A 23,192-nucleotide genomic window follows, 5' to 3' on the forward strand; every position below is an offset into this window, starting at 1 on the left:
GCATTTCATGCATTTAAGCTAATGTACCTGAAAATTTTACCTGTGTACTATTATATTGATGATAGTTTTGATTTGTTTTCAGCTGTGGGATTGGGCTCTTGGTGCTTCCACATGACCCTGAAGTATGAAATGCAGGTGAGTACTGATAAGTAGCTGTGCATCATTTTCTGTGTGTATCTCGCTGTACAGTCATATTGCCATTTCTTGGCTAGATGAAACTTGTGTAAAATGAGTTCATCTACCTTAAGTATCATTGTACATGACTCCTGCTCTCAGCAAGGCAGTAATGCAGGTTTTGTTTCAACAGGTATTTTCCACTGATTATGTAAGAAATATATACTTGCATCTAAAGTAAGAGCTATCATCAATTGCTTATGTTGGTAGAGGACATTTTATCCTTTAGGAAATCATGTTATCTTTTTACACAAGATGTTATTTTAAAATTCCCACAGCTTTGGCATAATAGCAAGCAGTATAAAGTAGAGTTATTGCTATTTATTATTGTAACTTTTCTCATCTTTATGTTTCTATTTATCTAGATGTACCTGTAGCATTTATACTGAAATCAGTATCTTCTGAGTAGCAGTAATTGAGTCATCTTCTCTCTTATTTTCGAGTAGACAGCATTCTATAACAAGTCACAGGACATAGGGATTGTCCTGCTATTTCCTGTTTTCTAAAGGGACACAAGAGTTCTTGTCCTGTTGTCCTCTTTTAGGTCTACAAAGATTAGGGAAATGCATCTTTAAATTAAAGTCAGGGTGAAGTGGGATTTTGTTCAAAATTAAGAAACCCATATTTAAAAATCTGTGCTGGAAGTCTTTGTTCCACCACAGTCAATGGAAATACAGTTAAATCAGTGGAGTGGAGGGGGCAGTTGGCTGGGCTGAATCACTCTTCAGACTCCACTGGCAATCTTTGCTCAAAAAAGCTTCATTTGTCTAAACAGAGATGTTTAGTGTTATTTTAGACCCTGTGAGTGCTCTCTCAAGCCTCCAGCTTCCATCCCACAGAGATGCAGGTTTCTTAGATTCTCTTCACATCTGCTGGTCTTGGATGGGTATTTTGGAGATGACAGAGCAGCTCAGATGGCATTAGGCAACCCTGCTGTGGCAGCTGAATCGAGTCCTTCATTTCTGCTGATCACAGTGGGACCTACATATTGCTGCTGGTTTAATGTTTGCCTCCATAATGCTCTGGTTTGTATCTCTGGCATGTGGTGGAGACCTGTCAGCTTCCACAGAGCATACCACTGTCACCATGCAAGAGTACCTGGTGCTTTTCTTGGCATGCACAAGGTGGTTTGTAGAGCCATTTCACCACTCCATCCCATATTAGGGTGCCATTTACCTGTATTAGGTGGTGAACCTGCCTTGAATTTCAGCTTTTTTCATATTACTTCCCTCAGCTGCTTGTTCCTATCATGGTCAGTATTTCAAATCCTCTTTCTCACACTGATGCAGAGGTGAGCATTCAGGGAGGGCACCCTGAAATCATGATCATTAAAATGATTCAGACTTAAAACCTTTTATGAAGGGGGAGATTGTGGGTTTTTGCTTGTTTTGTTTCAGGCAGGGGTTTTTTGGGGTGGTTTTGGTTGGGGATATGTTTCAGTTGTTGTTGGAGGTTTTGTGTGTGTGTGGAGGCTTTATTTTAATCCAAGTCACTTTGCTGCTACTTGCCTAATAGTTCTGATGTTGCATCAAAACAACTAAGGGGCCTATGAAATGTGGTAAATAAAGTGGGGCAGAAGCAAATGAGAGGAAAGCAGGAATGTCTTGCATCATCTTGTCAACTGATGTAAGACTTCGTGTGAGGCAGAGAAAGTACATTTATTTTGGCAGCGAAGTGAAATCCACAAGTGGTCCATAATTATTCCAATTGTTTGCTTACTGATCACCATGGAAGAAACAGTTCACCCAGTAAATAAACTTTTCTTATTCACTTTATCTCTTGTTATGGTTAAAAATCAGCATCACTATTTCCAAGAGGCTTTTTTTTTACATTTGTTTTGCACTTTTAATACTGTAAATTATGGATTCAATTTGCTTAATTAAGAAAAATGTGAAAGTTTCTGTTCTTGAAAGCAGTTATTTAGAGTACTTCTGAGGAGATCACCCCTTTTTCTGTTAGTTTTATGGGAATTTGCTTGATTGGATTCTTGAAGAACACACAAAATACTTATTTAGCCAGTGAAATTAGCTCTCTGAGTTCCCTTCTTTCTATGGTTCTTCACTGTCCAGGCTGTCTCTGACAGTACTCATAGAAGCATTAATTCCTTTGGATACAGAAGTCATTGTCTTCTGCATGCAAATTCTAGTTGAGATCTTTTGAGAGGCTCTTTGTTGCTACTGTAATGTCCCTGAGATACTGCCAGTATATGAACTTAAGAGTTTGAAAAATTTTCCTATATTGTATTTCTTGTTCTTTCTCCACCTTTTCCTTTTATGAGGTGTAAAATGACTCACACTCTTTAACAGCCACGTGAACAAATGCTGTAGCTAATTCCTATCAGACTTGAAAAAGCACATCTCTGAATTTGTAAAATATTATTACTATAAAGCTGAATTTTCTATTTCTTCTATTTTGTTCCCTCTAAGGCATCACAGCAAAGATAAACTACTGTGATGGCAAGGTGCCACCAAACATGGCTGTTAGCTTCAGCTGCTCCCAATGTTCCTGATACTGTCTCTGTGCTGCCTTTGTGGTCCCTGACTCCATAATGCACAGGTCCTGGGATTTAAACCTTGCTCTGCCCTGTTAGTGGCAGCTGGGCAGCAGAGCTGTTTAGCACTCCTGTGAAAGAGTTTCTGAGCTTTATATGACTAAAATCACAACAAGCTAATATTTCACACTCAAGTTAATACATCTCTCTTCTTCCATAAATAATTAGATCCACTTTTTTCTTTTTTTCTTCTTTTTTTTCTTTTTTTTTTTTTTTTTTTTTTTACAATAGGAAATTTCAAAGCTAAAATGAAGTTTTTGACTGTGCAGTTAGAAAATGATCCCAAACTGAGCAGAATCAGGCTAGCTTTATAAAAGAGTTTGAGTAAGCTGCTTACTGCTCTTAACAAGTCTCATTGTTTAGAATAACATGGTTATGAACTTGTTAACTATGCTGTAGCATTAGTAGGAAAGCAATTTCTTTACAGGCACAGCTACCAAGAACTTTGAGTGATGATAGAAAAAGGTCAAAATCTTTTTTGCATCTAGTTCTTGTTTTTCTTAGAAGTCAAGCTCTAAAAGTTCTAAAGGCCCTTACTATTAATGTTTGCTTAACATATTAGAAATCAGGGGCTGTGGATCTTCATTGATCCATTTGTATCCTTTTTCATTTCCATGATTTTCAGTCCTTCTTAAGAGGAGGTAAGCTTAACTGCATATTTATAAGCAGAAATTCGTTAAAGTTCTTTGCTGAGAAGTTTTACAAGAAAATGATGCTATGATTCTTTTTCCTGCTAATGTTAAATGGCAATTTTCAGTGTACCTGCTATTGAGAAATCAACTCTCTTGTGATTACAACTTTAATTCCATTCTATTATGGTGGCAAGTTCCTGGAGAAGTAACTGTTTTAGCTGTAACACACCAGTATTTTCCCAAAGTATAAAAATTATTTAAGACAATAAAACATTATATGCAGACATAATTTCTGGGGGAAAACCCCAACAAAACAGCCCACAAGAACCCCACATGACACAAACAAAAAACCCTGTCTCTGAATTAAAACCATGTAAGAAATTTCTAAACTTAGGAAGTAAACATGGAAGCATATTGCCCATCCTAATAGGCTAAAATTATTTTTATGCTATGGAAAAATTAGATTTCAATTTCTCTGTCAAGTAAGAAGATACAACTGACTGTAAAACCATAGATGGAATGGTCTTCTTCAGCCTGGTTTTACAGAACTAATTTCCACAAATATTTTAAGAGGTATGAGCAGCAAAAATGTCAAGATTCTTTGAAGGCGTGGGCGTTTATGAAGCATAATATTGAAAAGATTCAGAGTAATAATCTTTTTAATGCAGCAGCTTTGGTAGCTGAACAGGGTTTGACAGTGCTACGTGTTAGAGTACAGTCAAAAAGATGGATATCCAAATGACTTACAAACTCCTGTTTAGTTAAGACTTACCTCTCCTTAATTAACTTAGACAAGCTTGTGAGTTAAAAGTAGCTTTCATGTTTTGATGTCTTTGCTTTTTGTAGCTGTTGGATGAACTGCCAATGATATACAGTTGTTGTGTGTTTGTCTACTGCCTGTAAGTATTTGTTAATTTTTTTCCTTGAATATTTATGAAATGTTAACTTTTGAAATGTAGAGTCTCTGAAGCCAAATTTAGCATATATAGAGAGAAAGCTTGTACTGCTTTCAGTGAAACCTGTTTTTGTACAGCATTATGATATTAAAGTACCAGGCTGGCTTTTGTCCTAGTTTTTGTTAATTTAGATATATTTTACCAGTGATGTTTTTTAGTAGGGAAAAAAACCCACTCATTAAAGACTTAGTGTAGTATACAGAGCTCAGTGCTACTTCTATAAAAACAGCAGACATATTAAAATCAACCTCAGTAATGCCTACAAAATTAGCAATGTTATAATTTATTTGAGCTGAATTTCTATGATGTAGTTTGGCTCAAACTACAAATTTCAGGTTTCTGGCAAAACCTCCTTTTCACTCATCTGGAAAATTAAAGGGACAAAATTTTATGAGGAGTTGAATGCATATCTTGGGGAGAGCATCTTGGAACATGCATGACAGCTTAATGTGATGCTAGGATGTGTTCTCCCATTTAATTTTGGGAGCAATGTAGCATTTGACAACTGTAAAGATACCCTAACCAGCTTTTTCTTGCCTGTTGCTGAAAGGTCTGGATTTAATATGATTTTTTCTGTCACTTGGCAAATCGAAATGATAAATCAATTTGTTACAGACAAAAAGAGAAAAAACTCATCTTTTTGCTTTTGAACATATCAAATATTTAGCTGTTGAAAATTGTGATGTCTTGGTGAAGATTACTGGTAGCTTGCAATGGAGATGGGATGCTTTAGGACTAAACCCCTATCTATGGAAATTGCCCTCAGTTTGTGACTCATACATTAGTGTGATTTGCACAAACTCAGGACCAGAATCATAATGCCTCTTTCAGCAGAAATATTTCCATTGTAGCTCCCTATCTCCTTGAAATTGCTGTTGCATTCGTCTGATTTAAATGTGATTGGAAGAAAGGATGAGAAATGGCTATAAAAATCTGATTTTTTTTTAGTGCAGTTACCTTATTATCTTCAAAAGCACTGAAGTCTGTTACTGCATTTATAGCTAATGTGTATGTATGTCTGGTAGCAATTAAAATGCTCAAAAATAAGCTAATGTGTAGTTTAGGAGGCCTTTAATAATTGTTTTGGTTTGCTTGGAGGTAGGTTGCAGGTGGTTGTGCACAGGATATTCCCTTTTATATCATTCAGTCCTGCTGATTCTCAAGCTGTATAGTTACTTCAGCAAGCCATTTTGCAATGTAGCACATTGTGCTGCCTTTACACTTTTTGTTTCACAGATATTTTTTATTTCCTTTTATCAATTCATGTTGGTGTCTATTTCTCCAAGTTTATAAACAAAGGAATTAGACAAATGTAACTTGGAATTATTTAGACAGCTTCCTCCAACCCTGATGATAACGGGCTTCTCAAAATTCATTTTTGTTGAGTTTTTTTGGACCTTTTTTTCTGATGGAGATACAGTCTGGCATGTGTGTGTATTTCCATCACAAGTGAGACTGAGGTGTAGTGTAGAGATGGTGAAGGTAATTTTAGTTGGTTGTTTTACATACTGGGAGCAGTCAGGTGCTTTTACTTTCCACTTCTACCAGTACCCAATCCAGCAATTTACTGCACTGCAACTGTGGTGAAACCATAAGCAATCTACATTTTAACAGATCTGGGTTCACTGTTTTGTAAAGCAGTCCTTTTCCTACACTGTTGTTTGCTCAATAATGTTTTTGAAAGCTGTGTTGCATTTTAACCTAATTTCTAATTTGCCATTTGCTGTCACCTTGTAAGCACCTTCTGAAAACACTTCTCCTTCATAAACTCTTTTCTTAGAGTGGGTTAACTTCTTGGCATATGCTTGAGCTTAGTGGTGTTAGGCGCTTTTTGCCTTGGATTTAAAAAAAAACAAACTGGTAAGAGTGTAATCTTTTTTCTTAAAATAATGCATCTTTATTGAAGGAGTTAGAATTTCTTGAGGGGCCTAAGGCGAATTTGGATACATTTTCTCACAATTTTTTTAATATTATACCTTGGAAATTGCATCCATTATAGGTAAGTGATGAATGTTATCTCTCCTTTATCCTCTCTTCCAGGTATGAATGTTTCAAGTACAAGAATACAGTCAATTATGCACTACTTTTCTTGTTAATAACATACAGCGTCGTAGTCAGCATAGTAAGTAGCTCTTTCTAATATGGCATTTCCACCCTTAGGTTGGCAGTGTTTCTGACAGTGGAGGAATGTTATAGAGGCAGTACTAAATCTCTGTCACTTCCAGTCAAGGAAGACAAATTATTCTTTTGTTGGGAAAATTACGTTGCTGGACAGACAAACCTGAAACCTTTCTATCTAAACCGCTGTATAGAATCAATAAGGAAGAAAAGCAATAATCCAGTTGCTAGAATAGGAATGTGAGAAAAACAGTTGCCATTGATATGAGACCTTGGATAAGCTGTGTTCCTCACCTTCTCTCATTTTAATTCATGTGTAGAAATAGGAATCCTTCTGTTTGACTGCAAAAAAGTGAACTGTGATATTCAGTCCAGGATGCAGATTGGTGTTTTAAAACAGGTAGAATAAGAGAAGAACTTATCTGTTAGTTAAAATGCCTCTGATTATTTTGTGTCACAGCTAACTTGACTCCCTTTGTCAGTGGAGTGTTCTTCCTTTATAAATAAATTGTTTCATGCTAGCTGTCAAGCACAGATGGAATTTCCTATGTAATTTTTATTGATAACCATTTCTTTAAAAATGAAAGTATTATTAAAAGTAATCTTCAGCTGCCAAAACACTTGTTTCTTCTCTTCTGTTTCTCCTAAAATTTTTTACTCTTGTGGCACATTATGCCTAAGGTCTAGTGCCCTTCCCTCTTCAAGAGTGTAAATTAAATTAACTGTATTATGAATAGGAATAACTACTAGCTTTTTGTAAAATGAATTGAAATGTTAAATTATTCTCAGAAACAATAATAGCAAACCAAAGTGTTGAGTCTGTTTTCTTCTTGCAATGCATATCGAGAACATCTGGTAACTTCAGCACCTTAATTGTGTTTTTATGTGTTCAACTCTACTAAATTAGAAGCCTTATGTTAGATGTTGATGTTTCTATTTGTGCTTCTTAGTTTAAAATAATTCCACAATTAAAACCTCAGGTTCTGCCAGAGGAAACTTCAAATGTTTGATCAGCTTTAATGGTGCATGGATAGGCACTCATAGCTTGATTCTAACAGAAGAAGCCTTGGCACTATTTAGATGAATAATATTATGATGGTTCTGTTGCAAATGATTTCTCTTTTTTAATCTTTCCAGGTTTACCTAGATTTGAAACAGCCTGTATTCCATCAGGTAAATGTTGCTCTGTTGGAACAGCTAATTTTGGTTTTTAATTATGCTGTTTTAATGGAATGTGTTACAGTATTTTACTGCTAGAAGAAGGATGGAATGGAAGTGCAATTTGTCGTTTGCTTTTTCTTTAAGCAGTGTTGCTGCCTGTCATGTCACCATCCTCTTACTTAGTGACCTGAAAAACTAGAATGCTTCAATATGTGTTGTGTTTTAGCTTGTGACCTAATATTTCCCATGGTTTTCATCTCTGGCAAGTGTAATGAGGTGACCCTAAGGTGTGTGAGAGAGGAACAGCTGAATGAGTCTTTTTCTGCTGCTTTCCATTAGCAGCTGCTTTGAAACTATGACCTTGCATCATAAGATGGCTTGATTGACTTAGACTTGATTGACCACCTTCTTCTTTCTGCTTGGGTTTTTTAACCACTCAGTTTTACTTTGTGGAAATTCAAGGTGACTTTAAGCACAGAATGCCTTCTAGGGTTATGTAGCAGACTGCTTTGTACAGGCTTAATGCCATATTTGGTACAGGCTCCTTCTGTAGCAGCCCAAGAATATTAATATGCGTCCCCTGCCTGTGGGGATAGGACTTGCATCGTTTACCTCTTCACAGGAGGTTAGAAATAATGCTCATTTCTGTATGCCATGGATAGTTTTGCCTCATTTATGATTTTTTTTGATTAGGGACTAACAGCTGAAAAATTGCCAAGCAAAAAGCACTGAGCTCTTTGCAGAACAGAGCTTTAAAGCCTTAATTTTTGAAATTTGTAGTGCCACTGCTTGTCAAAATGTGCCTGCTGCATCAGCAGCTGTAAAAATGATATGTGGCTCCTGTTGGTGGATTACTGAAGTGCTGATCAAGAGAATAAATCATCAGCTGCTCCAAATAATCTCCCCTAGAAACACGAATTGTTACTCTACCTGTAGATAAAAGAGAAAATTGCAGTATGGGGTTTTTTTGGTGATATTAATAACATCCTTTCTTTTTTTCCCCTACTTACATTTCCAGCAGAAGGATACTGGCTGGGATGAAAGTGACAATTTCTGGTGCTTTTTCTGAGCTCATCATAACTGGTTTTGAATGAAGTAATTTAGAGTAGTTTTGTTAACAACAGTGGCAAAATTTACTATTTACAATAAACTTTAATCTCTTTAATCAATTATTTGCCCAAGCTGCATTTATAGAATAAATACATCACAGCATCACTATAGTCCCGTTTGATGCATTGGCATAGGTATTGTCACATGTCACAAAAACTCAAACAATAGATATTGTAACATTTTGGGAAAGAAGGAAATAGGGCAACTTTAAACTGTTGTCCCAGAACTTTAATTTTCAGCATCTGGTTTCTCTTAGCTTCAGAACATGAATTCCCTGTTATAACTTATACATGAGGAATCAATGTAGAAAATATTTAGATCCCATAAAAGTGTTGGACTTTTTACAACAATTCTTTGCAAATTGATTTTTATGGAGAACATACAGTTATGGCCAAATTCCAAATGTCCAAGTACTGTACTCATTTTTTCACAGTGTTTGCCAAATATGTTGTAAATCCTGAGGAAGTATTTCCCTGACCGCACAGCTAAGCAAGGTTATTATCTTAACACTTGTACATTGTTTTAGAGTGCATAAAAAAAAAAACAGTTTCTGTAAGCATTTTCAGACTGAATTGGTCACTTAGACTTGAAGTAAAATTAAATATGTTTATGCAGTCATAGTTTAAGTCACAATCTTTCTAACTGGGTTAGAAGGCAGCATCGGGAGATAAAGCAGCATTTGGTTCCTCTAGGTGTTTGTTATCATTTTAAGTTGTCAGCCTTGCAAAAAGAGGAAGAACTACAAGGATAACTTTTTACTGTTTGTTGTTTCAGTATGGATTGTGTTTTCTTTTTCCTCTGGAAAGAGGCCAGTAAGAATGGAAAAAAGGATCCTATTATTTTAGCAACCAGGGTCCAAGCCTCATTTTTCCCCAAATTAATTTCTACTTGTCTTTCCAGTTTAGGCTTATAAATTGCCAGCTGCCAGCAGGGCAAAAAGGTGATTTCAGTTTGTTATCCATGGCACAGTGGCAACAGAGACTAACTTCTTTTTCTGCATCCACATATTAAGGGAGATCTTTAAAGGTTTTAGGGCTTCAACTGTAGGAGGGATGAGCTGCATGTTTGGGGCAGCTGGAGGCAGCACATCATTAGAAGGCAAAAAACAATTCCTGCTTGACAACTGATCTAGTATTTTTTGTGACCTCATCAATTAAATGAAATATATTAATGGTCTTTACAGGCATATATTGTCTTGTTTACGTTCAAGTCTCTCAGGCTAGAGCACTGTTAGTCCTAATTTTCAAGGTGCTGAACAACCCTACATCCCAGCTGCCTGGTTGTTTTTAAGCCAGCATCATTTTCACAGAAAACAGCTGTGCCTCTCCCCTCTTTTCCATCTGGCACACAAATTTATTTTCTGATGTGAATTTGATTGGGGAACTCAACAGGTTGAAACTCTCCTTGGAATTAATTTTAAATCAGATCAGTTGTTCATCCCTGTTTACCACATGTATACAAGGAAAGGGCAGGGGAAGAATGGCTGCTAGTGTGAAGTGATCTACAGACATACAGAGAAGCCCTGGAAGTAGAAGTAGTTACTCTGGAAGTTAAACTTTCAACTCAAGTCTTACAACCAGCCTTCTTCCTAATATGATGAGGCCTAGGAAGCTGTCACATGCAAAGCAACGTGTTCTAGCCTGGTTTGTCTGCTTGCAGCATACCATCACTGGTAGTGATCAAAAACCTTGTTCAGCTAGTGGGCCAAGTTATGTGAACAGTGAAATAGTTCTAAAAGCCTGTTTTATTTGCGTAGCCATCTGCTGAGACAGTTTGAGGCAAATTTTAGAAAACAAATAATTAAAAGGTTAATGGAAAATTAGATTAAGTAGCTGTTTCTTCGACATTAGGAAATGTGATGTGAAAAATAGGCATTCTAGAATGTTCTTGTTGTGTCCCATAAGAAACCAAGCCAGCTGGAGAAGCAGATCAGTAGAAGAGTTGCAAAGAGGGTAAAGTAGTGACTAGTGAAAAATGACTAAAGGAGATTATGAAAAAGCCTGAATTTTCTTGGAATCAGTAGTGGGACTATTTGGTTTGGAAAGAGGAAAAGGAAGCCCTTGGTTTCCTTCTTAACAGCCTGTAGCTGGAAAAGGAAGAATGTTCTTCTGGTATTTGTGATGATAAAAAGTTCAGTTATGACTGATGACTGGGGAGGAAATTAAGAGATAACTGGGAGACCCTGAGGACAAGAATGAGGACTGCTTCAAAACAGAAGAGAAGCACTGATGAACAAATACAAACTATTCTTGTTCTAAACTGTTCACAGATCACTAAAGGAGGGGAGGGAGTGCCTGGATGTGTTCACTGTTTACAACATAACAACATGACCAGGGATTTTTTTTTTTCCTTACTTTTGATAGAAGTAAAATACAAGTATTGGATTTACTTCTTCAGGTTACTTTGAGTAAGAGGAAGAAAGTAAGGATGGCAGGAAAAGATATTTAATTTGCCTTAATTAAAAAATTAATAGATATTTTTCTCTAGGGGTGTTTAAAATATGCAAATGCAAAGAGGAAACTGAAATCAAGATGCAATGTGTATATAGAAGTACATAAGGGAGCCTGAAACTGAGAATGTTATGTCCAGGCACAACCTGTTCAGACTTGCAGGATTCACCATTTTGGGGAATCTGTGTGGACACACTGGATGTTTTACAGCTCTCCAGGGTCCCTCCTGCTGCTAAGTCAATTGTTAATTGTAGGCTTGTGGCTAATATATTGTGCCTTTTAGTGGATTATGTTCTTACTTTCTGTATGTTTAGGTTCCCTAGTATTCTGTTCAAAAGACATTTTCAGGCATGTCTTCACCACAGAGCTTTTTCTGTTCTGTCATTGTCCTGCTGATGAGCATGTATTAAACTACCTTGAGTAAAATTTCACTCTTACACAGATCACTGGGAGATGTCTTCCCAAGCAAGTCCAGCTTTCATTCTGGCTGGTTCTTCTACCTGCACAGTAGCTTAGGGAATCAGGAAGGATATTCCAACTCTCCAAAGCTTCAGCTATACAAGTTGTTGGAGGGGAAGCTTGACTTTCTGTGGCAGACAGTGTCCCAGAAGCTCTACAGCAGCAGTGACTTTGTGTCATTGTGCCATCACGTACATGCATCTAAACAGGACCAAACCCAGTGAATCTGAATTAGTTCATTTGGGAGCTGTCAAAGCAGCCTGTGGTACTACACAGTTGTAACTTTGCCAACTTACTTGGCACAGTGTCATCTTGGGGCTGTCCTTCCTTTTTCTCTCGGCTCAGAATTCTTCTCCAGAAATCCAAACCCATGTAGAACTCAGTTCTCTTTGTTGCAAGTTGCAAATACAGATTCCACATTCAAGTACTTCAGTAACTATATTTTGATGGCTGGTTTGGGTATTAGATAAGCTGGTTGCCAAGAACCCAAAATCTCTAAGTGTGTGCCCAACGTGTATACTAATATTTGGGGCTGATAAATTGACTTTATTAACCAAGGAGGAGTAGAAGGCCAAGAGCAGAGGAAACAGAAGTGGAAATAGCAGGCTATTGCTGCTTTCTGTACTAGAAGGGTAGATGAAGTTTTGTATACTGCCTCTCTCAGTGTGGAGTACCAACCTCTGACTTACATAAGTGAGTTTATGTATGATTTGCTTAATTGCCTCCACATTAAAAATGCTGCCGGACATTGAGCCCTGAAATGCTTACTTCCCACTTTTGAATTAGGAAGTTCTTCATATTTGGCTGCCTTATGAGGTAATCCACTGTGTATTCATCAGACTTTGAATTTTTGCCTCAATTGCAAAGATACCTTCAAAGCTGAAACATGCACAGCTTTATTTTCATCTGAAACAGCAAAGAGGGAAGTGTCTAGTGATAACAAAAGATTGAAATTCTGATCTTTCCTTTTGTTTCAATTGCAGTACAGTGATGTTCTTTGGCTTACAGTTTAATGTCAATGTGAGACAAAATAGCAGGAAACTTGCTTGAGTTGTCATCTATCACTTAAATGATGTGTAAGTTAAAGAAAAAGAGGACAAAGGAAACCAAAGGAATGGAAAAAATTGAGTTAACTTGAATAAGGCAGATTTTTGGGTTTTAATATAATATTGTACTTGTCCTTCTTTGGCTGGATGGGTAATACCTAATAAAGTTTTACCATAAAATAAAAATAAAGTAAGGCAAAGTAAAGTAAAGGCAAAGATGATAAAGGAGATAAAGTGAGCACTGCTGCCTGACATCTGAACTAAGTTGTGCAGCTTGGTGTGTAGCCCTCTGGTAAGAAACAGCTGAGGGAGGCGTGCAGCTGCAGTCTCGGTATATCACAGCAGCACCTCCTGGGTGCTCACCTTCAGTGAGGAGGATTGGAGCATGCAGAGCAGAACAGTTTGTTGTTCCAGTCTTTCACACGCTTTTAAACACAAATGTGGTTTACTGCTAACAACGTGTTGGGGTGGGGAAGCGGAAAAGGCAAGAAATTGAAGTGTCAACTATGGACGTATTTTTCTTCAGTCACTGCAACGTTCTTTTTTTTTTTTTTTTTTTTTTTTTTTGTCTTCCTCTCTCCATTGATACTGTCCTCTTCTGCAAGGCATTAATTTACTAGGAAATACCAAGCCAAAAACTCTGCAAAGAAAGCTTTTTCTTAGCTTTTGCTCTTTCCTGCTTTTAGCAACTGCTGAAAAAGGTAGCATTTTACCAGGGCTTTGGGCTGCCTGTAAAATCTGTTTCTCTAGGCACAGTCTGACAGTATTGAACTCCCTGTACAAAGAATCCAAAAGGAATTGAGGTACAAGCATAAGGATGGTCACAACCCCTAATGTGTGAGACAGAAGTTGTTCTTAATGGATAGGTTTTTCCCATATCTCTACTGCAAAGGAGTATTTTAGCAATGGAAATTTTAAGAAGGAGAAGATCAGCAAAGAAAGAGAGATCAGCAGATCAAACTGTAATTTGGATTCTGGAGGAGCCTTTCAATGAGTATCTTCCTCTGTACCATCCCTCTCTTAGAATAAATTGCTGGATTTGATTAGAATAGAATGAAAAGGGCTGTTTTAAATGAGGCTTATAATGTATTTATGTGGTGGAATCTTTTCAGGTGCAATGTCAGCAATGAAGAATTGTGCCAGCAGGCAGCACCTAGCACACCTGAGCACTTCTCTTCCTACCCTTAGCTTGGGACTGATAAGCACTTGATACTCAGGCTGTGTCTAGCAGGTTTTGTTGGTTTTCTTTTTTTCCTGGTTTATGCACTGTACTCCAACAAGGGGACTGGAATTAACTAGCAGCTTTGTATAAATTACAAGCCAGAACCAATTAGCCTTTCAAATAGTTTTGCTTTGTTTAGCTCTACAGAGCAGAACACACAGTAGTAGTAGTTTATTTGCTGAAGTTCTTTAATCTTGTTCTGAATGCAAATGAAGAGCTATTGTGCTGACTATTTGAATAGTGAGTATTGGAGCTTACTTTTACCTGTTGTCAAACATAAGGGCTCTGTTGTCTGTCTTGTTCTGTATACGTGCACTGGTAATAACAGTGTGTGCTACTAACCTCATCCCTAAAGCTAAAAGGAGTTCACAAATTTGCCTTTATGGACTTTTGGAAGGCAGGTTTCACTTTGCATTATTACAGTAACCTATTTTATGTGAGATGACTAGACATGCTTACAGGACAGTAGGATCTGAATGCCCCAGTTACAGCAGAGTGAGAGGCAGTCCCTGTCTCAAAGACAGTTGAAAAGGACACGGGGTAAGAGGAGGTCAGTAGAACATGATAAGGACACTGGTTTGTAAGGATACTTCTTGCTGTTTAGTGGCTTTTAAAAATAGACAGCAAAACTTTATAATATTTCTGTTTCATGTAAAACAAAGACAGAATTAGATAGTAGCTAACTAGAAGCAAGATGAGAGAGTTAAGTCAGTGAACAAGGAAGAAAAAAATACTGGGAGGTTTGTAGGCCACTGGAGAGAGGCAAAAAGAGCAAGGCACAGCTGCTTGGAACAAACTGCCTTTTGGCAGGAGGAAACCAGTGTTCAGAATAAAAAAATATAGAAAGCAATTGAATGTCACCAGTGTCTTAAAATCCTCCTTGCTGCAGTGACTTCTGCATCACTCTTAGCCATAACTGGCCACATTTTTTCTCTTCTTAAATCTGTATGTCTTGGAGGTGGTGTTACATGGATTTTAAATTTGTGAATAAAAAAGGAGAGTGATTTAAAGATCACGAGACAAAAGATAAATGATTGCTTTGACTTTTTATGAGTCAAGTGATTGCATTCAAAATCATCAAGCCTACAGTGAGTCAGATTTTGCTCATGGGTCTTTTCAGAGTGTGCAGTCTTCCCACTATATAATTAGATTGAATCGAAACAATCTGTAATAGTTGTTTGAAATGCTTCCTGGAAAGTTTTTCCCCATAGTGATGCTCAGTGTGGGAATAGCTCATAGTCTATTCAGGTGTTGGCTTTCAGGAAAACATATTAATCAAGTGTCAATGAAAGAAGTACAGCTTTCAAAAACAGTTTTAGCTGATGCTTGTACAATCCTGGGCTAAAATGCACAGAGAGAGAAGAGAAGAGAAGAGAAAATAGGGGTTAGTTGCTGTTTTTTATTTCAGCATGCTTTCCGAGTGCCATCTAGTGTTTGCTTTCTGATTCAGAACTGTGGAACATCGGTTTTACACAACTGACTTTTCCTGTAATTATAAAAAGGACACGCTTTATAATCATACCTTTATTTGAAACTTTAACAGAAGTCTTTCTGGAGATGAAGTTAGAAGGAATGATATTTTGCTGAGACTTAAAAATAAAAAAAAAAACAACAGAGGCTTCAAAAAATTTTTACTCCTGTAGGATTCTATAACGTCTTTTGAACCCAACTTCTGATTTTTATCTCTTTTTTTTATTTTCAGGTCATGTATGGAACGCTAGTTTCCATCATAGTTCTAAGATCTGTTTATATAGTATTATGGTAAGTAACCATTTAATTCAGCATTGTAAGTTACAACATAGCATTTGCAGCATTTATTTTTGGTCAGCTTAACATGAGAAATTGGCAATTTGGAGAATTTCTTTAACTAGATACATAATGTTAGCTCCTGGGCTCCTCTGGGCTGAAAGGGAATGGGTCATCTCCTTGCACTTTTTTGAAGCCACTGGGTGGGATAACATTAAACTAAACTGAGATTTCTACACTGATGATCAGCATTTACAGTCAGGTGTTCTGCTTGTGGCTTCAGCTGTTAGCCTGGGATTTAAGCAGAAATTGAGTTTGTCTTCATATTGCTGGGTAATAACACATGATAGTTTTCCTTACGGTTTTGATTGGATAAAGTTAGGCATAATGTTATGGAAATTGAAATTAAGACTTAACCAAAAAAAGGTATTAAAAGCGTTAGAAGATACTGAGAAGAATTAGAAACATCACAGCACAGATTTGGTAGGTAAAAGGGAGGAAAATGGAATTTAATCAGTGTTGGAATAAACACATACCTTTAGCTCTCAGGGGCTCAGTTGGTTGCCCATTTCTATCCCTTGTGAATATTGGGTGTTCTCATGCTTTTGGGGATTGCTTCTGAAAATTACTTATCTCTTTCTTCTGTCATAATTTTAAATGTGCTTTTTGTTTAACTTTGTTTCAAGTTCTACATGTGTTTGTTCAGGAACACAAGGAAGAGTTTAACAAAATGTGAACTTGAAGTATTATAGAATGCTCAAATATTCTGAGTTGGAAGAGGCCCACAAGAATCAAGTACATTCATTGAATCTCCTTCCCACTGCCATTTCAGTTCACGTGGCTTGGCTTTCCCCATGAAATTCCCACAGACCAAGTGCAGATGTTCACAGACTTTTTTGTGAAGCAAAAATAACTTAAACTTGATAGTGTGTTGCAGCTTTAGAAACAATCATCAATTTAAAGGCACTTTTCAAACCTATGGACTGGAAATTTTAATCCTCACCTAGAGATCTTAAGTGATATTGCATTAATTCACCTCCAAGGGGAACTAAATTTAATCAAATTGAAGTAATTTTAATTTTGTACTTATTCAGGGATTTAGCACAATTTAAGTCTCTTAGATTAAATTTCTTTTGTCTGTATAGACAAACTCTTGGGCCTGCTATTTTTCTACTTCTGCAAATTCCACAGTTATGTGTTCTCATTATTTCGGAAGCATTTCATAGTCCTCTGTCTTTATCAATAACATCACCACCTTCCCTTCCAAAGCATCATTCATTGTTTTGCTCCAGCAAAGTCTGTCTCTGAAGTTCCACCTACTTTTTGCTTTAGTTTTAGGGGCTTGGAGTGTATGTTCTCAGTTAGTTTGATCACTTTGTTGCAACGGGGCCCTACAAAGTTTTATTTTCCCCCTTGGTGTTATAATCCAAACTGAGTAGAAAGTTGGGATGAGAAGTAGGTTTAAACTACTTCTGAATTTTAACTTAACTACTACTAATTTTGAATTTGTTCTGCTAGAGAAGCTCTGCCAATCTGAAGGTACCCTTTCTTTTCTCTAAAATCCATCCCCAAGCACACTTTTGGGTTTACTTTCTCTGCACTGCCAGAACATATTCCTGTATTTCCATCAGTAGTGCTAGCACTTGTCCAAGCCACTTCCAGCTTATATAGTGAGCCTGATTTCTGCTTGTTTTTTTTTTACTTCACTTCCTATCACTCATATTTCTTTGTGTGGGCCCTGAAGTTACTCTGAGATTAGAGTGAAAATCCCCAAAAACAGCATGTTATTCCTTCCAGGCTACTACCTCAGCCTATCCTCACCAGTTGTTCCTCTTTCCTGCCTGTTCCCCCACCACTTTTCATCTCTTTCTTGGGTCTGCTTCCTTCTCAAGATTACAACTGGGCAAATATTATTCTCTGTTCACAAAGCATGTTCCCTGTCAATAAGTGATGCCAGTTGATTCCTTCACAAAACACCACTGTTTATTCCTCAACAATTCCAGCTAAATTATCTAATTACCAGCATGTTTAATATACTATTTAGTGCTCTGTCATGTCATGGTCATGCTTATGTCTCTGGAGCACTGAGGGGGTAATATTAGAGTGTAGTCTTTGCCATGTACTGCATGGTGCTCCACACATTTATTAGACTAAACAAATAATAATTTTGCTGGTTTATACTGGCAGTCAGTGTGTGAATATGTACAGCTTGTATCTAGCGCGAGCTTCCTCCACAGGGCAAGCTGCCTGTCGTGTTTTGCAGATTGTGGTTCCCAGTGCTCACAGCTCTGAAATGTGCTGCAACACACACAGTGGAGGAAAAATGTGTTTTAACTCAGAATCTCAACTCTGAGTTCATAATGCTTAAAAATAACTTGGCAGCCTTTCAGGGTTGGAGTTGGGTTTGCTTTTGGATTTTTCTTATTATTGGGAAAGGAGCCTTCCATGTAGGAAGTTTACAATTTCATGGTCCATGACAGAGAAAGTAAATTTATTAATGATGCGCTTTCTTGCATCTGATTCTTCTGTGTGTTTTCCATATCTTAAAGAAGACTTTTTTTTCTGCCAAAATTAAATTGATATTTTTCTATTCCCAGTAGCATTCAACTCAAAGATGAACATAAAAGTGCTGGAGTTTAATGCCACTCATTTGATTAGTTGTTGGTCATGGTGGTCTACATTCAGAAAAGAGTAATTTTGAAAGAATATTTATACAAATTCCCTAGAATAGGGATGTCATCTTTGGCGAAGACTCTCTTCTTTTGGGAAAGAGAATCCTAGTTGTAACAGGGCTTTTTTTTTTTTTATGAAAGAATATGCATGGGACTGAAGAATTAGTACCTTTTAGCCAACTTTAGTTTTCCCACTTTTTGGTTTTCGTTGGAGAGTGCAGTATTTAGGAAAACAATTATAACTATAGAAGTAAAAGAACAGTCTCAGAGAATATGAGATCAGGAGAGAGGAGAAGTAAAATACAATATTTAAACAGATGAAATTTGAAGTTAGTATTTTTTTCTTTTGGAGGAAAAATCAAATGGATAAAGAATTTTATTGACATATAACAGCATTTCTGTATGTTACACATATTTAGTGTAGTATATATTAGTATATTTCTGTATCTTAAAGCATCCTGAACTAAACTTTGCACTATTTCTCTCTCTAGGGTATACCCATGGCTTAGAGGTCTAGGCTATACATCTTTAACTGTATTTTTAATGGGATTTTTTCTCTGGAATGTGGACAACATTTTCTGTGATAAATTGAGGTGAGTTTTTTCACTTGTCTGGATAGCTCTTAATGGCCTTTAAGTATAAAGATTGGATTATTTCTGAGTTGCATATTCAAATCCATCTCATTGTATGTAAGGTATGCTGCCTACAAAATATCCATGAGATTTTATGCAGATTGCTCATGACTAGAGTCAGCACTCAACATGGGATTTTAAAAATTTTTAAACCTTTTATCTATTTTTTTGGTTATTGCTTTTTAACTTCAAATTAAATGGAGAGAAATAATGTCACTGAAGTAATTTTGAGAATCTGTGGCTGACTAAAGCCTGCCATTCACACTTGATTTCATCTGTGTTTTTATCCTGCTCATTTGGTGTTTTTTGGGTTTTTGCTCTTCCGTTTCCCAGGAAAATACTAAAGCACTAGTCCTGCATGTTATAGAAGACATGCAGAACTACTGCTACTACTGTTCAGCAGAAACACCTAGTACAATATCCATGCTACCAATAGACAGCATTTGGCTGCAGTTCATGTATTGTTCAACAAGCTGGAGGAGATGGAAAGGTTAATTCCAGCTTCCAGAAAAGTACATTTTTGACAATTTGAAACACTGTAATGCCACAGAGTCTGTGTTGTACAGAATTGTCATAGTAGGCTGGTTTGTCAGAGCCAAATAACACTGTGCTGTAAAGAAGTCTAAAGTTTTCCATCCCTTCTGACTCTTCAATCCCTGTGCTAGGTTAAGCCAACTGAAATTTAATTCCAACAGACTATTCTTAAAACTTTTTTTTAATGAATATAATACATGATCCTCATCCCTAGGAGCACTTGATACAGATGGAATAGAGAATATTTGGCAGCACAAGTGGCTGGGTTTACAGTTACTTTGCAAATATTGGCATCAGGGTTGATTTTTGCAGCTGCCTCACATTACTGGTGAGATCATAACCCCCAATTCACCAAACCTGCTGAGCTGCTCTGGGTCCATGGGGCTTTTGAACTCATTCCTAGGCCCAAAAATGACACCAGCTGCTGAGGCACTCTTTTCCATCCTCATTTCATAAGGGAAAAAAACGTTAGTGTCTTTCCTGTAATACTTGTTTGGTTATGGTGCTAGAAAAAAAATGTTTACTAGCTTTACTCAGACACCTGCAGAGCCTTGGATTTCTCCAGGAGGTATTATAATTTGAACCTTTGGAGAAAATACATTTCAATTCCTTGAAACTCTTTGTTCTCTGAAGGTCTAACTTGTGAATCATTCATCCTGCTCTGTTTAGTTTTAAAATTCAAAACTGAATTTTGATCAGGGTTTTTTGTTCCATATTTCATTAAATCTGCAGCTTATTAAAAAAATAAAAGTCAAAATAACAAGAAACCCGTAACATTCAATTTCTCTGGTTGGAACAACACGCTTTTGAATTTGAGCTTACAAATTTCCTGCCATCCAAAGGCTTGGAAGTTGTGCTGGGCTGCCAGTGTGTGTGTTCCACTGTGTCACTTCTGGGCTGATTCAGTTGGAGCTCTGTGCTAATATTTGTGACCAAGCTGCTTTGCACCAAGCACTGCAATATCAAGCAGTAAGGACATATTCCAAGAGCTGCAGATTTTTCTTCCTTAAAACATGCAGTCATTGTTTTCCATTTTTTGTTTTGACAACTGAAATTAAAGTGTAAAAAAAAAGGACAGCATATGCAAACAGTTCCTCCACTATCAACCAAAATAGGCATTATCTGCAGAAGCCTAGTGAGCACAAGAAGTAAGAGCAATGTAGTCCCTTCTCTTTATTGCTCCATCTCCATCCCTTAGCCCCTTCCCAAGTTGCTCATACCCCATAACTACAAAATACAAAGCATGTTGGTGGAGTATTTCAGACCACCCACTTCAATTGCTGCCTCACTAAACACCCATTTTGTCCCTGTTTTAGAGTCCAACAAAGAAAGGCAAACTGAGCTTCCATGGACCTGCAGAATAGGTGGTGTAATTGCCAGATTTAAAGTGATGATGTCTGATAAATCTCATTTCCTCTCTTGGACCTTAAACTCAGCATTTCATCCTGTGGACAGTAGTTCACAGAATTTTGGGGAGGAGAGTGGTAGAATTCATTTGGTACTATGGGATGCCATGAATATATTCCCTGAAATTTGAGTCCAGAAGTAATTGATCAATCATATGAGGAAATGTCTGTTTTCTTTAAATGTATAACAAAGTCAGTTTGCTGATTTCTGTCTGTACTGGCAGTGTAAGGTATAACTGCTGCTCCTCACCTGCTGAAAGCCTGACTCCATGAAGCCTCACCTGTCAAGCACATGCCTGAGATATGAAAAGAATAATGTGTGATCTGGCAATCCAACATTGTGATTTGAGATTGCTTAGCTGGGAAAAGATATTCCATTGCATGATACTTCTCTTTTCCAGAGCAATACGAGAGAAGCTGCCTCCTGTGGTAGGAGCTGTGACACAGTTTCATGCATGGTGGCATATTCTCACTGGCCTTGGTTCTTACCTTCATATCCTCCTAAGGTAGGAAATGTTTTCTAAACTGCATATTCACAGAGATCTTAGGAGTTCTCTTAGGTTCAGATGTACTTCAGAATGTACCATCCAGAAGAGCAGGAAAGCGACTTATTAAACTGGTGTGCAGTTTTCTTTCCTCTTTGATCTGAAAACTCTCTAAAACTAATCTATATTCTTCAAAATGTAATCACTAGTCTTTAAATAGTCATGATACTTCAAGAAAACTTAATTCAGAAATGGGAAGCCTGTGGCAGTTAAACCAAAACTATTTGACAGTATATTAATTTCAGAACGTAAGCCATTAATACCTGTCTGTTCTTGAGCAGCAATCCTGAAGTACTTAAACGTGTTTAAATTTAGGAGCTTAACTAATCTTTTGATAGTCACTGTCACTTCTGAAAACCAGCAGAGCATCCTGCTGTAGTGCAGAAGGGTGATGGCTGAAGTAGTTGCAGTGGAGCTGTTCCCAAAAGGGCAGGGTATTAGTTTGAGGAAGACACTGAAACAGTCTGGAGCCAGCAGATTTTGTCTCTTTTTGCTCTGTACCACCATCTAGTGGAACCAGGGGTAAGAATAGAATGTAAGCAGAAATCTGTGAAGAATTTATGATCATCTAATGAAATAATATTTTACCACTTAACCAATAACAAAGAGAATGCCTTTTTAACATATACATCCTATGTAGTTGAGAAAACTTTGATTACATATCAATTTTTCTACATCTAACATGGCGTTCACCTTTTTGTCAGATGTTAAAATACCTGATAAAAGGGAAACACAAGGAAAATAAGTACATTTCCATTAGATGATCTGATAGCTTATAGTTACATTTACGTGTGTATTTATGCAAACATATTTACCTACACATATGTCAGTGTATATATACATACATTATTAAATATGTCAAGGTATATGGAAAACAATTACTCCATTTTGGTTTACAGGTTGTCTGCTACCCTTAAGAGCTTGAGGTAATATTTTAAAGAAAATCCATTTCAGGAATCCAGCATAGACAAAGTTTTCCCAACATACCACAAAGTGGCATTACTCAAAAACACATGAGGTCATTCACAGGAAAAGATCTGCTGAGAAAAGAAAGTGTCTAAGAACAAAAATAAGATACAGAATCAAGCTATGCTGCTTTCCCCCCCCCTTTAACATCTGCTGTATTTTGTGGTACACTGATTTAATTTCATCCTTCTAAAATGATAGGCTTCACTCCCTAAATAAATAAATAATTAAATAAATAATTTTTAAAATCTCTCAGGGTTTCTTTCTTTCTCCCCATATAGGTGATAGGGTAAATTATTTTGCTGATTAGCCTGCTATAGGGGGATTTACTGGAAGTTAATGTCTCCTATATTGACTAAGTCTAGGCAGACTGGATAGCTCTGCAATCACAGAAACAATTCTTTTCTAGTTGGAAAATAAAATTGAGATCAGGACATCCTTATTTTGTATGCTGTCTTGAAATTTTAAGCATGCTTTTTTCCTTCTCCTCAGTTTATATACAAGGACACTTTTCCTGAAACACAGGCCAAAGGTGAAGGTAAGGAAACAATATTTTGTGTTTATTAATGGACATTTGGATATCTTGTGCTTTGAACTTTTGGTGAGACTCAATAATTATGCCTAACAGAATACTGTCTTTGACTTCTGCTTACATCCCAAGAAATGCAGTTGAAATTTTCTTAGAATCACAGAATGGTTTGGGTTGGAAGGGAGCTCAATGATTTGAGCCCCTCTGCCATGGGAAGGGGCACCTTCCACTAGACCAGGTTACTCAGAGTCCCCAGGTTACTCCAACGTGGTCTTGAACATTT

At 37.1% G+C, this 23,192-nt stretch overlaps 1 protein-coding gene across 1 annotated transcript in view; it reads left to right on the forward strand.

Annotated features, from left to right (window-relative positions):
* The window catches only part of ACER3 (alkaline ceramidase 3), a 55,520-nt gene that overhangs the window by 25,874 nt on the left and 6,454 nt on the right, over nucleotides 1-23,192 (forward strand). The window contains exons 3-10 of the mRNA XM_063394347.1: nucleotides 83-135; nucleotides 4,204-4,256; nucleotides 6,354-6,435; nucleotides 7,569-7,604; nucleotides 15,582-15,640; nucleotides 18,789-18,890; nucleotides 21,271-21,375; nucleotides 22,873-22,918. Of these exons, the coding sequence (XP_063250417.1) occupies nucleotides 83-135; nucleotides 4,204-4,256; nucleotides 6,354-6,435; nucleotides 7,569-7,604; nucleotides 15,582-15,640; nucleotides 18,789-18,890; nucleotides 21,271-21,375; nucleotides 22,873-22,918 (536 nt within the window). The remainder of the gene's footprint in view (nucleotides 1-82; nucleotides 136-4,203; nucleotides 4,257-6,353; nucleotides 6,436-7,568; nucleotides 7,605-15,581; nucleotides 15,641-18,788; nucleotides 18,891-21,270; nucleotides 21,376-22,872; nucleotides 22,919-23,192) is intronic.

The sequence above is a fragment of the Prinia subflava genome, chromosome 3 (genome assembly GCF_021018805.1).
Source record: "Prinia subflava isolate CZ2003 ecotype Zambia chromosome 3, Cam_Psub_1.2, whole genome shotgun sequence".
Classification (NCBI taxonomy): Eukaryota; Metazoa; Chordata; class Aves; order Passeriformes; family Cisticolidae; genus Prinia; species Prinia subflava.